A 15,095-nucleotide genomic window follows, 5' to 3' on the forward strand; every position below is an offset into this window, starting at 1 on the left:
TTCTCCAAATTATCATCAGTCTTCTCATTAAAGAGACCTTTCTCATCAAAAGGTAGGTCTTCTATGCATGTTTTAACATCTTCTATAATACCTGAAGACCTTAGCCAGGCATGTTGTCTCTTCTTCGTCTCCACCCTGACATCGATGCCAAACACATCTGAACGTTGACACCGGTCGAGTTTCTAAACGGGTGGACAAGAGTAAAGACGTACCGACAAATACCTCACACTCGACATAGAAGATGGCACACTCGAGAACTCACTTGACCTGCGTGCCTCAAAATTCGGAATTGGACAAAAGAAGACAGAACAAAAAATCCTACACTATTACCTTCTAATATTGATCCATATGAGCCTCTCTCCTCTGATGTGTTGTGCCAAGGAGATAAAGTTTCCTCTGAGGCTTCAGGAGGAACACCTATAGGGGGAGATTTGTCTTCTTATGTACAAATGTGTCGACACCGGTCGAGTTTCTAAACAGGTGGACAAGAGTAAAGATGTACCGACAAATACCTCACAACATGTTTTTGGCATCGACATCGGGGTGGAGATGAAGAAGAGGAGGAAGACAAAGATGCATAGACATATTGAATCTTTTTCTCCCTGCGGTAGTCTTCCCCGCTTGATGACGAATTGGTGTCCGAGTCGTAGCGTCGACGTTGGTGACAGGACTTCTTACGATCGACCTTGACGTACTTTGATCTGTATCGACGTCGAGAAGACCGGGGTAGAACCACCATCTCATGTCGGGATGTTCGCCGTCGATCCGGTGAGAGGTGTTTACTCTTAGCAGCCTTCTTTCGAGGTGGAGAAGGTGGTCCCAAAGAGGAAGACGATGGCAATGAAGGCGCCGGTGATGCCGGCCTGGTAGAGACAGGGCTATGAGGGGCAGTAGCTGGGCTAGCGACAGCATGCACTATTTGGCTAGGTGTCGGAGAACAGTTGAGAGGTTTGAGGTCGGCAGGCGAAGTCTCGAGCTGCTGAGGTGGGAGAGAGGCAGCGACTTCCAAAAGGGATTCCCGGTCCTGGGATGAGTCCTCTAATATCAGAGATGGCAGCGACGCCAAAATTGGAGGCATCTGCTTTCTATGGTCTTTAAACTTGTCCTTCTTATCTTTAGACAATTTTTTCTCTTTCACAGGATCCTTTGAAAACGTGTTCGAAGTGGATTTTGGCGTCGAGGTAAGTTTTTCCGTGGTTGACGTGGATTTCTTTGCAGTTTTGTTGACAGATTTTGACACCGGAGGTGATGAAGCAATTTGAACCTCTGAACGTGAGGTCGCCGATGGTGTGGGGGTGGTTTCCATCTCGGAGGGTCTTAATGCTGAGAGCGTTTTATCCCAAAGAAAAAAATTTAAGCGCTTTTGCTGTGCTTTAAGGGTGGTTTTAGTGAATTTTTTACAATGTTCGCAAAAATGTGGTTGATGGGATTCTCCTAAACAAAAAAGCAGTGGTCGTGACCATTGGAGAATGGTAATTTTTGGGAACACACCACGCACCTACTGAAGGGACCGGATCGGGACATAAAGTAGAGCGAAAAACTGAGGTAGCTAGCAGGAGTCTAGATTAAAATGTTGGCGATAGTGCGGAATGTCCAATTCTTTAAAGAAATGTAGAGATATAGGGCAAAAGGGAGTATTAATGGTCAGCTGAAAAAAGGGCGGGAACGCAAGACAATCCGATAAAAAAAAAACAATCCAAATCTTTAAGGCGAAGAAACATCAGGCAAACCGTTTATCAAGGGCAACAGAGTTTGAATATCCGAAGGAAAAACGGCGTCAAAGGTCCATAATTCAGTCAGAAATGTCAATCAGAGAGCTCTAAAATCGAGAGGTTCCAATCCCAAAGGCAGTAAAATGGAACTGAAGGCTGAAGCGGGTGGAGCATGCGCGATAGGGGCAACTCTAAACTTTGTTACTTTTCTACAAAAGCTCTTGAAGATTCCGAGAGGACCAGCGCAGGTGCTGCCAAAACCCCTATTGTGTGCATTCACAAAGGCCACAATGAAGAATGATTTGGCTTTCCAAAACAATGTATCTGAACTTAAGATACAGATTGTTTGTGCCAGCTGAAAAATAAAATTAACAGACACTTCAGATCAAATGGCTTAAAATATGCACAATATAAATCACAGTGGCATGTTGAAACTTAAACACATTTCTACAAAGTTTCCTCAAGGTTTATTGTATTTTAATTTATCTTTTCCCACTAGAAGTAGGAATTAATGTTAAATAAAGCAAAAATGATGCTTCTGTTTTCTAACGTATGGTGCATACTCATTCCTCTAAAAACTTGTTCACAATAAAGTTTTCAGTATCTGAGAAACTAACAGTGCAATTCAGAAGTTAGAAGTTAAATGGAATGCATTTCCAGATATATTAATATAGTACAGGCTGTAGTCTTATACACATTACTTGGGAGTAAGCCTCGTTGGACTCAGTATACAGCATGGAGTAAGCTTTGTTTGACTAGATGTGTACAGCATGGTTCTGTAAGAAATCAAGCTCAACAAGTGTTGCAGTATTGTAGGAAACAAATTGTGGCCATCTACAATTAAATTATGCCAAATGCTTTTCTGTTCTCATTCAAGTTTTTTGCAAAAAACAAGTACTCTTTCATTACTTGCTGCATATACAGTGAAGACAAAGGGGGTGGGGGTATAATCATCTTGACAAACGTAAACCATAAGGGATATCTGGCTTCTAATTATGCAAGCAGTGTAAAGACAATGGGGATTTGTACTTGTGTTAGGGCTTATTGGATTCCTCTTGCGGCATAAACAGCAGGGAAGAGGAACTGTACACAGAGTTGTATGTTCCAGTCATAATTCCTTAGCAATAAGATACCAACCAAAATGTCTGTGCAGGGAAGATAAGCTGAGGGACAAATACTGACTAGAAAAGTCTTCTAAACCTCTGCAAAATCACAATGTGACTAACAGCAGAATAATAAATGGTTCAGTACAAATGTATCTACATTTACTCTATGTGCAAACTTATATAGATCAGAGAATTCAGCTTACCTTGGTCCCCAAACTTGTTCTAACCAAAGAGTACTTATAACACCAGCCTCTTACATTGGACAGATGAGGAATTAAGAGTGTGATACGACAAATGTTATACTCAGTGCCTATACAGAACATCTTCACAAGCAAGAGATAAACCAGCATGTATTTCCATCAACACGAATCAATAAAGCATTATTTTTCTCATTCACTTTTCCAGGTAACTGCCATAATGACACATTGAAAATTCAGGAGAAAAATATCAGAAAAAAATTGAGACAAAAATGGTGTTACATTTAAATCTCCACTAACTAAATTATGGACAGTTAAAATGCTGTGATCTCTATAGTACTATGTTTTGTCAAGGCAGATTACAAAAAAATAATAGGTGCTAATTAGATGATCAGAATTAACAAATCTGTAAAATGAATTTGCATGGTTGTGCATTCTGAATTCAGGTAACATGGTTTGTAAAATATATATTTACAAAACTGCCTACATGAAATTTACATTCCAACAAATAAAAATGTTATCATCCCCAAAACAGTTGTTTAATACAATACATATCCAAGAAACTTTTGAAGAACCAGAAGCTGTTATTTTCCAGCAATTTCTTATAAAGAAATTTCTTATAAAGAAATTGTTTTAAAGCATTTATTTTCTTCATCTCTTTCCTTCTTCCACTGAAAGAGCATCTGAACATTGCGCTGAAAGTATTAGTGATCATTCAGTCTCTGTCGTATGTTTCTAGATTTTCCATTTTCAAATTTTCGCTTTTTGAAAACTGGTATCCCTTCTGTGGTGCTACCAAGAGAACTGACAGTTTTTTCTTTAAATATAATCTTGGCATCCTCTGGTACTTGCAGAGCAGGGGCTGGCAGAGAATCACATTCTGTTTCAGGGAGTTCCAAGTCTACTTTTTCACTAAGAATTCAAAAAGGAAGAAAATAAAATAAAGAATTCATCAAGAGCAGTCCTCATTATTATAAACATTAAAATCCCTTGATAAGCTGGCAGTCAGTAAGGCACTTCAGGTATTCAGAGAAACAAGCTAAAGGATGAAAACATAGGATGAAATTCAGCTGCAAAATTCTATATCATGCAACAGGATTTCAGCCATAGTGGCTAGCAGAAATTAATTTCAGTAAATTGTTAGCTCACAGATCTGGGTACTACAGCTGTCTGCACCTGGTATCACTTTGTTTCAGAGGGAATTTTAAAGAGGCAATCATAGAAGCAATCCTTTAAAGGATAACACTATTATTACTGCACACAAAGGCATGAGCATATTGTATGGTGGCCTGCCTAAGACTACCACGTGCATTCCATATACAGTGGGGTCTTGACTTGAGAACTTAATCCGTATTGGAAGGTGGTTCTCAAGTCAAAAAGTTCTCAGGTCAAATCTGCATTTCCCATAGGAATGCATTGAAAACCATTTGATCCGTATCTGCTCTTTTCCGTCCATAGAAACTAATGGGAAGCTGCTATTCCGCCTTCGACCACTAGAGGGGGATATTTTGTTTCTTTTTTTTCTTAGGTCAAGAAAGGTTCAGGGAAGGCAGGGAAAATCCAGTCCAGGCAGTACCAGGCAGTCTGAAGACTGTCTCCCAATCCACTCTCTAAACGCTGGGAGGAGTGAGGAAGCAGACAGGCACCCTTTAAAATCCCTTGATAAGCTGGCAGTCAGTAAGGCACTTCAGGTATTCAGAGAAACAAGCTAAAGGATGAAAACATAGGATGAAATTCAGCTGCAAAATTCTATATCATGCAACAGGATTTCAGCCATAGTGGCTAGCAGAAATTAATTTCAGTAAATTGTTAGCTCACAGATCTGGGTACTACAGCTGTCTGCACCTGGTATCACTTTGTTTCAGAGGGAATTTTAAAGAAGCAATCATAGAAGCAATCCTTTAAAGGATAACACTATTATTACTGCACACAAAGGCATGAGCATATTGTATGGTGGCCTGCCTAAGACTACCACGTGCATTCCATATACAGTGGGGTCTTGACTTGAGAACTTAATCCGTATTGGAAGGTGGTTCTCAAGTCAAAAAGTTCTCAGGTCAAATCTGCATTTCCCATAGGAATGCATTGAAAACCATTTGATCCGTATCTGCTCTTTTCCGTCCATAGAAACTAATGGGAAGCTGCTATTCTGCCTTCGACCACTAGAGGGGGATAGTTTGTTTCTTTTTTTTCTTAGGTCAAGAAAGGTTCAGGGAAGGCAGGGAAAATCCAGTCCAGGCAGTACCAGGCAGTCTGAAGACTGTCTCCCAATCCACTCTCTAAACGCTGGGAGGAGTGAGGAAGCAGACAGGCACCCTTTTCACTGGCCAACAGTTAACTGAAAGTTCAAATTTTGCACTTTCCCTGCCTCCCACGTGGTTTTTTTCAGTTCTTAACTCAAATCTAAGTATGTAAGTCAAGTCAATATTTACCTATGAGAGTGGTTCTTAAGTCAAAATGTTCTTAACTCAAGCCGTTCTTAAGTCAAGACCCCACTGTACAGAATATGAGATTTAAACTAGGGATATGCCAGCTCTCAGGTAGATGCCACTACATTATGCCATTTCTTCATAATTTTTTTTAAAAAGTAAAAGAACAGGTTACTCACCTGTAACATCAGTTCTTTGAGTGGACCTCTATGTAGTCACACAACGGGTATTCTGCACCTGCACAGATGATCCTTCGGAATAATGCGAGCCCTGCCTCTGCACGTTAGTCCCTAATGTGTCCATCACAGATATATATAGAGAGAGAATGGTGAGGCAACAGTGGGGAGGAGGGTTTGATGTGTGAATACACAGAGGATCACTCAAAGAACGGATGTTACAGGTGAGTAACCTGTTCTTCTTTTTCATTGCCTCTATCTAGTCACACAATGATGACCAGCAAGGTGTTTTGGTGGAAGGAGCCATGCGAGTATACCAGATAAGATAAGACTTGCCAAAGGAGGAATCACAAATCTAAGCTATAGCGCATGGCTAAGGTAAGAGGTTGCAACCAGGTGGCTGCCTTGCAGAACATCTGAATGTCGACACCATGTGCAAAAACTGTAGAGAGTGTGATGAAGCGTGTGGGATGGCCTTGTATGTGTGACCGAAGTTCTACTTTGGCCATGGCATAAGCAAGCCATGCGAGACAAACATTGGGAGGAGATTGGGTGACCTTTACTCGGACCGTGGTAGCCAACAAACAGCCTTGGAGTCATTCTGAAGTCCTTGATACAGGAAAGGTAAAATGCCAATGCTCTCTTGACATCTAAGATGTACAATCTCTTTTCCAGGTTTGTTGTTGAGAAGGATAGAAGGTATGGAGGACTAGCGGCCAAGACAAGTGGAAGGAGGAAATGACGTTGGGCAAGAAAAAAGCATCAGTATATAAGGTAATCTTGTCTCAATGAAATTGAATGTATGAAGGGTCACACTGGAGGGCTGTAAGTTCACTCACTCGTTAGGCAGATGTAATGGCCAATAAATGGCTACCTTGAGTGTGAGGAGTCTCCACTCAGTTGTAGCTAAAGGTTCAAACAGTGGAGATGTAAGATGGGTAAGCATCAAGGAGAGAGATCAGGAAAGCTGTGGAGCTTTAATGTCAGGGAAGGCATTTCTTAGTCCCTTTAGGAACTTTTGCAAGGTTGGATCTGTAAAAAGATGCGAGGTGGCATGCAGCCAAGCAGACTTTTAGAGATGAAAGTGAGAACCCAGATTGTTTAAGATATAGCGCACATTTCAAGACAGTATCCAGAAATGTGGGGTGGGGTGGGGTGGTTGGACTCCAATAGAAGACTGAAAGGTAAGGAACTTGTTCCATTTATAGACATACAGCCTGCTAGTGGACAGCTTTTTGACCTGCGCTAAAATTTTCATTATCGTGGGAGAATAGGATGTCACTTGAGGCACTGGATGTCTAGGCGCTTGATTGAGCAGTTGTGGGAAATAAGAAGGTTGTGGCAGAGAGGGACACGCCGCCTGTCGGCAGACAGTAGGAGGAGGTTTGCGAACCATGGCTGACTTGGCCACTACGGAGTCAGTAAAATGATGCTGCAGTTGTTCTGTTGCATTTCAACTATGGTGCATCAGATCAGGGGGAACGGTGGAAACATGAGGAGGAGGGAGGGCATCCAGGAAAGAGTGAAAGAGTCGCCCATGGAATGTCTGCTAATACTGGCTCGAGAGCAAAAAAGGCGGCACTTTTTGTTGACAGCAAAGACATCTATATGGGGCTGTCCCCAGCGGGATGTGAGGGTAATGTCTCTGTACCAAGGTATGGCTGAGAGCATAGGATTTGGCATTGTCAGGTCTGGAAACATGGACAGCCATAGGGAGGATGCTGCAGGTGATGCACCAGTCCCCCATTTGGATGGTGATAAGTAGATTGAGGGACTTTGTGCCCCTCTATTTGTGTATAGTGTTTTTGAGGAGATTCTTGAAAGCCCTGAGTGCTTTGAAGATTGCAAGGAGCTCAAGAAAGTTGATTGGTGAGTTCTCTCATACGGAGACCACAGATAATTTATGGTTCTGCTGAGGCAGTGAACTCCCCAACCAATAGTACTTACAACGGTGACTATCATCAGGCTGGCCTGGGGTTGCCAAAAGGGTACTCCCACAGTTAAGTGACATCTGTTGGTCCACCATAGAAGTTGTTTCCAAAGCTGGTGGGGCAGGATAAACTTTTTGTACTTCAGATCTATCTGACTGTTGTAATTGAGAAGGTAGTAGAGCTGTAGTGGTCTCTTGCATAGCCTGGCTTATGGGACCACAGCTGTTGTTGAAGCCATAATAGTACTCTCTCTGAATGGAGAGAGTAGTGTTTTTTTAAAAAAAGTAATTTAAATTTTTATTAACATCCACAGTATGACAATGCAAGTTATAATTGTAGTACAACACTATTACATTACTTACATATTCTTTCAGTAGATTGTCTTTCTTTATACATCCCCTAATCCCTATTTTAACATAATTCTTTTTAAAATATTACATGCCAGCAATCCAAATTACTTCCCATATCACATTCTTCTTTTTTTGAGCTAATTCCATATGTTAATAATGGTTGCCAGGTTTTCATAAATTTATCCTGTTTTATTTTCCTTCTATATATTTTAATTTGATTGATCAGCTTTTCCATCAGGACCTTTTGCCAGATTCTGTTCTCAATTTTTTTTTACTGAAAGATCTTGAGCATTTCTCCAGTCTAGTGCAATTTTAACTCTTGCTGCACCAATAAGATGTGCAATTAGGTATTTATTGAATAATTTTTCATTTCCATTCTTAAATATTGACAATAACTTCATTTTTAATTATTTTGATTCAACAACGTTTCTATCCATTTAATTATTTCCCTCCAATATGCTTCCACTTTGAGGCAAGAGATCCACATGTGTTCTAGTGTGCCTTTACTTCCACAGTTTCTCCAGCACCTATCTGAGATTTCTCCATTAATTTTGTGGGATACCAATACCATCTGTGGACTACCTTCAAAACCATTTCTTTCCCTTTGATTGATATTGATTTATATGGATATGTAGTCCATATTTCCATCCATTCTTTCTCTGATATACTGATATTCAAACTAGTTTCCCATGTTATTTTAGATCCCATACCCTTGAGAAATGCTTCCTCAACCAAATGTTTATATATTACTGAAGTTATTCCCTTCCTTTTATTTCAATCTTTTTCTATACTATATTGTTCTAGTTCCTTACTCGCTAACAACTATAAAGAAGTAAGGGGAACACAAAGGAAGAAAAAGGAAAAAAGGTCTACTGTAAGAAGAGTAGAGAGGAGCAAGCCGAAGATACCCTCCTCTCATGGCGGAAAGAAAGGGACTAACATGCAGAGGTGGGGCTCATATTATCTACCCGGGGAACATGCGGCTGAGACTCTGGAACATTCTGAAGGATCGCTTACGCAGGCGCAGAACTCCTGTTGCGTGAATCCACAAAAAAGAATTTAATGTATTTTAAAAAATCTGTGTTAATTAAATATGCTTCTGAATAATAAAAAGACTTACTATGGATCTTCCTCTTCTGTGATTTCCTCCCATTCACCATAAGGCTTAACTGTTTGAGATGGTGTCTGAGATGGTTCTTCCCGAAGAGGTGCTCTGTCCTCTTGATCTGTGCCTTCCCATTGCACTTCCCGCCATTCTCCGTAAGGGCTGATCTTTTTGGGTCTGCAAGGCTTTTCCTTTACTTCTTCACTGCTTTCTGTTCTTTGCTAAATAAGGAGGAGAACACAACATCACTTCACTCAATTGTGCTACACTAACACTGCCTCAAAAGTTACAATGCTATGTTCCCCCTTCAAATAAGGAAACTGTTTAAAAACAGTTGAGTTTAATTAGAAAAGTAAGAAAACTAAAACTTCTGAACCCATGCTATTTTGAATTCAAGGTTACTGTTTATTAATGTCAAAAATATTCAGCTTTTATTTTCTTCTTTTCTTCTTTTCTTGCTTAGTTTGACAAATTTTGTATACAGCAACAGCAAACTTTAAAAAGTTAATGGCACCATGGTGTGTGTTTCTATGTGTCTAGTTTCAAAGGAACCTGTGTAAACCATCTCATAAGGCAGCCCATTTGAGTCCAAATTCTCTGAAAGACTGTATCTTCCCATGTGAGAATGAATGGGTCTTAAAGATAAGAAGATGTCTCTTATCTTTCTGTCTCTCCACCTTCACAGGCACATCTGGTGCTTTCTTAGGCACTGCTGTGGAACTCCCTCCCAAGGAAAGCAAGGCTACCTTTTGCTGGCTGGCAAAGACACTTTTTAAAATCACACATGGGAACTGTACTTCTTTTTGGTTTTTTTTTAACATATGTTTAAGCAGTGCTAATTGTGCATGGTTTTAATTCCAATGATTCATTTAACAATCATTTAACAATGTGATCTACTGTGTTTAGAATCATGTCTGGTTTTTTTTAGTTCACAAGAGTCACCATGGATCTTATAAGGAAGAAGGGGGCAAACAAAGAAGCAAACAAATAAAAATGTAGGTGGTTTCTCGCAACAGACTCTTTTAAATACAAGCATTTACTAAAAGACTGACAGATACATGTGAAGCACAATTGGAGCATCTAAGCCTATTGAAACAGAGGAATTTAGGCGCATCGTACGCGCCATGGAATTGGGCTATATCAGGAGTGAACAATCTTCCTAGTCCCAAAAGCCACATGTGGTGCTGGCTGCCATCCTGGTCCATGCAGATACTCAATCCTCTGCACACAAACCTTTCTCATATGTATATCTATTGGTATATATTTTCCCTCAGCAGTTCAGAATGAGCTGTTTTTTGAGGGAAAGTAGGTGGGCCTCCTTGGCTGCACCAGGGTTAGGCATGTGTTCCCTTCTCCCACCTGAAGGGAATTTCACTTCAGGTACTTTTTCATTGGAAGTCTCTGGAATATTTTTTCACCTACCTCTAAGAATGAGTTTTCAATTAGTTACTATGTTCAATTACCTCCTGCCTAAATATTTAGTTTTCATCCAGAAAGCAGATTCTGCAGCAGGTACCGACACTGGTAAAGCTAAAGTGAAGTATCTCTAAAACAAGTACTGAACTTTAATTCAGGCAAGGTCAACGGCTAGTGAGTACCTGAAAGTTTACTCTAAATCCCAACCATATGTGGCCTATTTAACTAACCAAAGCATGGGGCTCCAACTGACTTACATCTTAATAGAAGTCCACAGATGTTCTGCCAACAACTGTTTGACATTTGAAGTCTCAAAGCTGCTGTTTTTTACACTAAACTTCTCTCAAAACTTAAATATAAATCTGTACTGACAAAAGATTTTACACTCAACTACCTTAATAAAACTAGATGGAAGAGGACATGAATTACCTGGAAGTTTCTTTTTGTCTTTTGTAACTCATTTTCACTGCCCTCCTTTTTACTATCTGATTCAGCTTGTTTTGAATCAGTTTCTGGGTTCTCTTCAGCATGACTTCTTCTATTCTTCCCAATCTCGTTTGTGTGAGACTCAAAATCATCAGGTTTTTCCCAAGTTGATACTGGAACAGACAACTATTATTTATGTACTGCTTGGAAGTTACTACAATGTAAATCTGAAGAAACAGAGGAGCAGTCCATATATACAAATGTGGTAAACAATATTGTATTAAGCCAAAAATATTAGGCAAATATATTGAACGTTATCCGTTGGATCCAAACATTTCCTTTATGTGACAGGAGTTTTCCTTCTGTGGAGAAATTCAATCTACTGCATTCTGAACTCAAGACAGTTGCCTAAAATACGAGCCTTATGGTACAGTGGTTAAACTGCAGTACTGCAGTCAAGACTCTGCTCACAACCTTAATTTGATCTTAACAGGCTTAGGTAGCTGGATGAAGGCTGACTCAACCTTCTATCATTCCACGGTAAACAGAGCACCCAGCTCACGTGGGGCACGTGTGCAATATGTAGCCTGTACAGTGGTGCCTCAACTTATGACCATCCCTACTTATGACCAATTCGACTTACGAACAGCTCCGGTCGCAAAATTTAGCTTCAACTTGCAACCAGAAAAAGAAAAAAAAACGCAGGGAAGGCGGGGAAAGCGGGAAATTTGAACTGCTGTCAGTTAACCGTTGGAAAGCGAAGAGACTGCTTGTCTGTACCTCATTTGCCCAGCGGTTAGTGTGTGGATACGGAGAGAGACTTCAGACTGCCTGGTACTGTACTGCCTGGTACTGTACAGTATTTTATTTTTTGGCTTTTTAAAAAATTTTGCTTTTTGGATTTTTGACTTTCTTTTTTAAAACAGAGACTGCCTGTTCTGGGTGAGTACACTGTATTTACTGTATTGGGTTTTTGCAGCTTGGATTTGGGCTAGGTGGGGGGGTTATGTTTCTGTGCTCTGATGGATCTTGCAGTGTGGATTTAAAATGTCAAAATTAGACTGTAATATTAAATTAAAATTAAATGTGAAAATTAGACTGTAATTTTAAAATGTAAAATGTATTCATTTATTTTTGCATTCTGTGGCTCCTAGGGCTTGTGTACTGTGATCTCTCTTTTGTTTTAGAATGTGTGGGTTTAAAATGTGACTCCAAAATCTTTCTGTTTTAAAATCAGAACATTTTCTGTGAGGGGCTGCTGTGGTGGCTGGCTTGGCATAAAATGGTGTTGGTGGGTGGGTTTAAAATGTGTTTGGTTTTAAATGTATTTGGTTTAAAAAGCGTTTGGTTTAAAGGGTGTTTTGGACTCCACACTCTCCCCCCATTGTCTCCTCTCTCCTCTCTTTTTGTGCTTAACAGCACAAACCTTTGTCTGAGGGGTCTGTGTGCCACAGTGATGACCTTCTTTCTTTCCTCTTTTCCCCATTGTTACCTTCTGCCCTCCTTTCCTGCCCTTTTTTAAACCTAAGTTATCTTAGTTTAAAAGAAGAAAAATTCTCCCCCTAGTGCATTAGTTCCTATGGGAATGAATACCTCGACTTACAACCGGCACCTATAGATACAACCAAAAAACAGCTGGAATGGATTAATCAGGTTTCAATGCATTTCAATGGGAAATGCTGCTTCGACTTACAACCATTTCGACTTATGATCATCTTCTGGAACGGATTATGGTCGTAAGTCAAGGCACCACTGTATAATTAAATTGTACTGCCCAAAGAGTGATTTAAGCACTACGGGGTGGTATATAAGCAGCATACTTGCTTTGAAATGAACCTGGGATTGGCAACAAGAAACTAGGAACTATGCTTGGGAAGAAGTCAAAGAATAAAGACCGAAGTCAGGACCAAGGGATGAACAAGGAACACCATCTGAAAGAATCCGGGGAACCTCCAAGTGGAGCACTCAAGTCTGCAAACCCTAAAAAGAGCTATTTGTTGTAACAGTAGTCCAAATACCATACTAAGCAGAGAAGTGGCATATCTGTACATATTTTGTAATGAACCAAAAATGACACAATTCCTACACAGAAAAGATTCTCTTTACAGAAAATAGCAGACAATATAAGAGCATATTACAATGACTGGAGGACACTTGTATCTTGCTGCATGAAATGCTGAAAGAGTAAGCTAATGAAAACGTCTTGCGGAGACGTCACTTCCGCTTGGGGGAATGACCAGCTAGGAGCAAACCTCCGTATCGCCCAGCAAGGTAAAAAGCTATTAAAATGCATTTTTTCTTTTAGAAGACTGGTTTTGTTACATAAATCATCAAAGGGAAGGATAAGGAAAGTGTATAGCTAATTAAATTCTTTAAGGACTGTGTTGTTTTAAAACCGGGAATTACTTTCACTTTTGGGTCCGGTAAGCTTCTGGAGTTTTCCAATTGCCCTGCTCCTAATGAAAGCCTGAAACAACAATAATTATTCTTAATTAGATCTCTCTATGTCGAGGAGGAGGGATAAATCTGTCAAAGCCCCTTCAGATCACAGTTTGGAAAGACTGATGACCCTACCAACTGAAGAAGATAGGATGGACGAGATTACGAAGCTCATAAAAGATTTATCCTGTAAAATGTTAGAGGCTTTGACAAAACAGAGCAAAGATCGAAGTCCATCGAAATGAATATTAATAAAGATCAAATTTCAGGGGTTTCACAGGAGCTTAAAGACGTCAAAAGTAAAATTAGAGACCTTGGAGAGACAATTCAAACAAATAAAGAAAAAATAGTGTCTATCGATCAACAAATTTGTGAAACTGATAAAAAGCTGATATACATGGAAGATAACCTCAGAAGGTCTAATATTAAAATAATGAATTTCCAAGTGCAACATGGACAAGATCTCAGAAAAGAGGTTATAGTTTGGATTAACTCCATAATAGACATGCAACATCTGACTGAAACAGATATAGAAAGGGCATATTTCCTGGGTAACCCAAAAAGTCTCAGAATTAGACCAGTGGTGGTGAAGTTTTTGAATTACACAAAGAAAGAACAATTTATGAAAGTAATTAAACAAAAACAAGACCAACTGGTTTATCGGGACAGAAAGATACAGATTTTCCAGGATCTATATAATGAATCTGTGAAATGGAGAGGATCTATGAAGCCAGTTACAATTTTGAAGAAAAATAACATCAGATATCTGTGGGGTTATTCAATTTTTTTGAAAATCTGGAAGGTCAAGATTCTGTTTAAAATCTACTCTTGCGAGGAAGGTATAGATTTGTTAAAAGCTTGGAAAATTTGGCAGGAAGGACAAAGTCAGGAGTTAACTCCAACTACAAGCAAAGAACTAGAAGGCTGAACCAGAAATAATTATATGCGTGGAAGAAGATGGACCAGTTTTTTCTTCTTTTTTACTTTTTTCCTTTATCTTTCTCCTAATAACATTTCTGTTATTTCTATGTTATTTATATATATATTATATATATATAAAATTTCTATGTTATACATATGTGTGTGTGTGTGTGTTTCTCTCCTCCCCCCTTTCCCCCCTTTTGATGTTGTTTGTTTCTGTTGTTTTCTAATCAACCTTAATGAATATTACTTTATTCTTGCTCTTTACTTTCTTCTTTCTTTTTCTTGTATAAATCATACTCATATGATCACATTAAATATACTAAATTTAGATAGTAGAAATGATAACAAAATTAAAATTACTAAAAACTCAATCTTAAATTTTATTTATTTTTTTTAAAATGACTATAATAAAGGGGAAGGCGGACGGAGAAGGGTATTCTTACTTTATTACTATTTTAGTACTAAATATTAAGTAGAAATGCAAAAGTCAAATGAAAAGATCAGAGGTGAGGCTCCATTTGTGGTTCCGCTGGACGATGGTGGCATCTCCCCCCACCTTTTGCTCATGCCATTGATCATGGCGTGGGACTATGGTGGAGAGGATGTTAATATATATGTTCACAAGATTGGTAAAGAACAATTATTGGGTGTTGTTATGTTTATTTTATGTTTCAGTCCATTTTTGGTAGTTTGGTGGGAGGAAAGGTTACACACAGGACCCATTGGAAAGAACTTTTGAATTCACATGGGTAGAAAAATAAGACTTGCAACTTTAAACGTGAAATGGTAAAACACCAGGCCCTGATGGATTGGGTCCAGAATATTATAAACACTTTAGTTCCATTTTGATACCTAAGTTAAAAATGTTTTATAATAAGATAATG

The 15,095-nt window shown here is 39.3% G+C and overlaps 1 protein-coding gene and 1 long non-coding RNA gene across 5 annotated transcripts in view; one reads left to right on the forward strand and one right to left on the reverse strand.

The window, feature by feature from the left end:
- The first annotated feature begins 549 nt into the window (after nucleotides 1-549).
- On the forward strand, nucleotides 550-9,027 carry LOC144588241 (uncharacterized). The gene is made up of 5 exons (XR_013543692.1): nucleotides 550-768; nucleotides 1,141-1,181; nucleotides 5,884-5,998; nucleotides 6,296-6,394; nucleotides 8,706-9,027. It is a non-coding gene; the product is annotated as an uncharacterized LOC144588241 (long non-coding RNA).
- The window catches only part of WBP4 (WW domain binding protein 4), a 36,573-nt gene continuing 23,634 nt past the window's right edge, over nucleotides 2,157-15,095 (reverse strand). For all 4 annotated transcript variants that reach the window (XM_020804269.3, XM_078390725.1, XM_078390723.1 and 1 more), the window contains 3 exons: nucleotides 10,852-11,021; nucleotides 9,022-9,227; nucleotides 2,157-3,927 (listed from right to left, as the gene is read on the reverse strand). In XM_020804269.3, the coding sequence (XP_020659928.3) occupies nucleotides 3,720-3,927; nucleotides 9,022-9,227; nucleotides 10,852-11,021 (584 nt within the window). In that variant the 3' untranslated portion in view covers nucleotides 2,157-3,719. The remainder of the gene's footprint in view (nucleotides 3,928-9,021; nucleotides 9,228-10,851; nucleotides 11,022-15,095) is intronic.

The sequence above is a fragment of the Pogona vitticeps genome, chromosome 3, assembly GCF_051106095.1.
Source record: "Pogona vitticeps strain Pit_001003342236 chromosome 3, PviZW2.1, whole genome shotgun sequence".
NCBI classification, from domain to species: domain Eukaryota; kingdom Metazoa; phylum Chordata; class Lepidosauria; order Squamata; family Agamidae; genus Pogona; species Pogona vitticeps.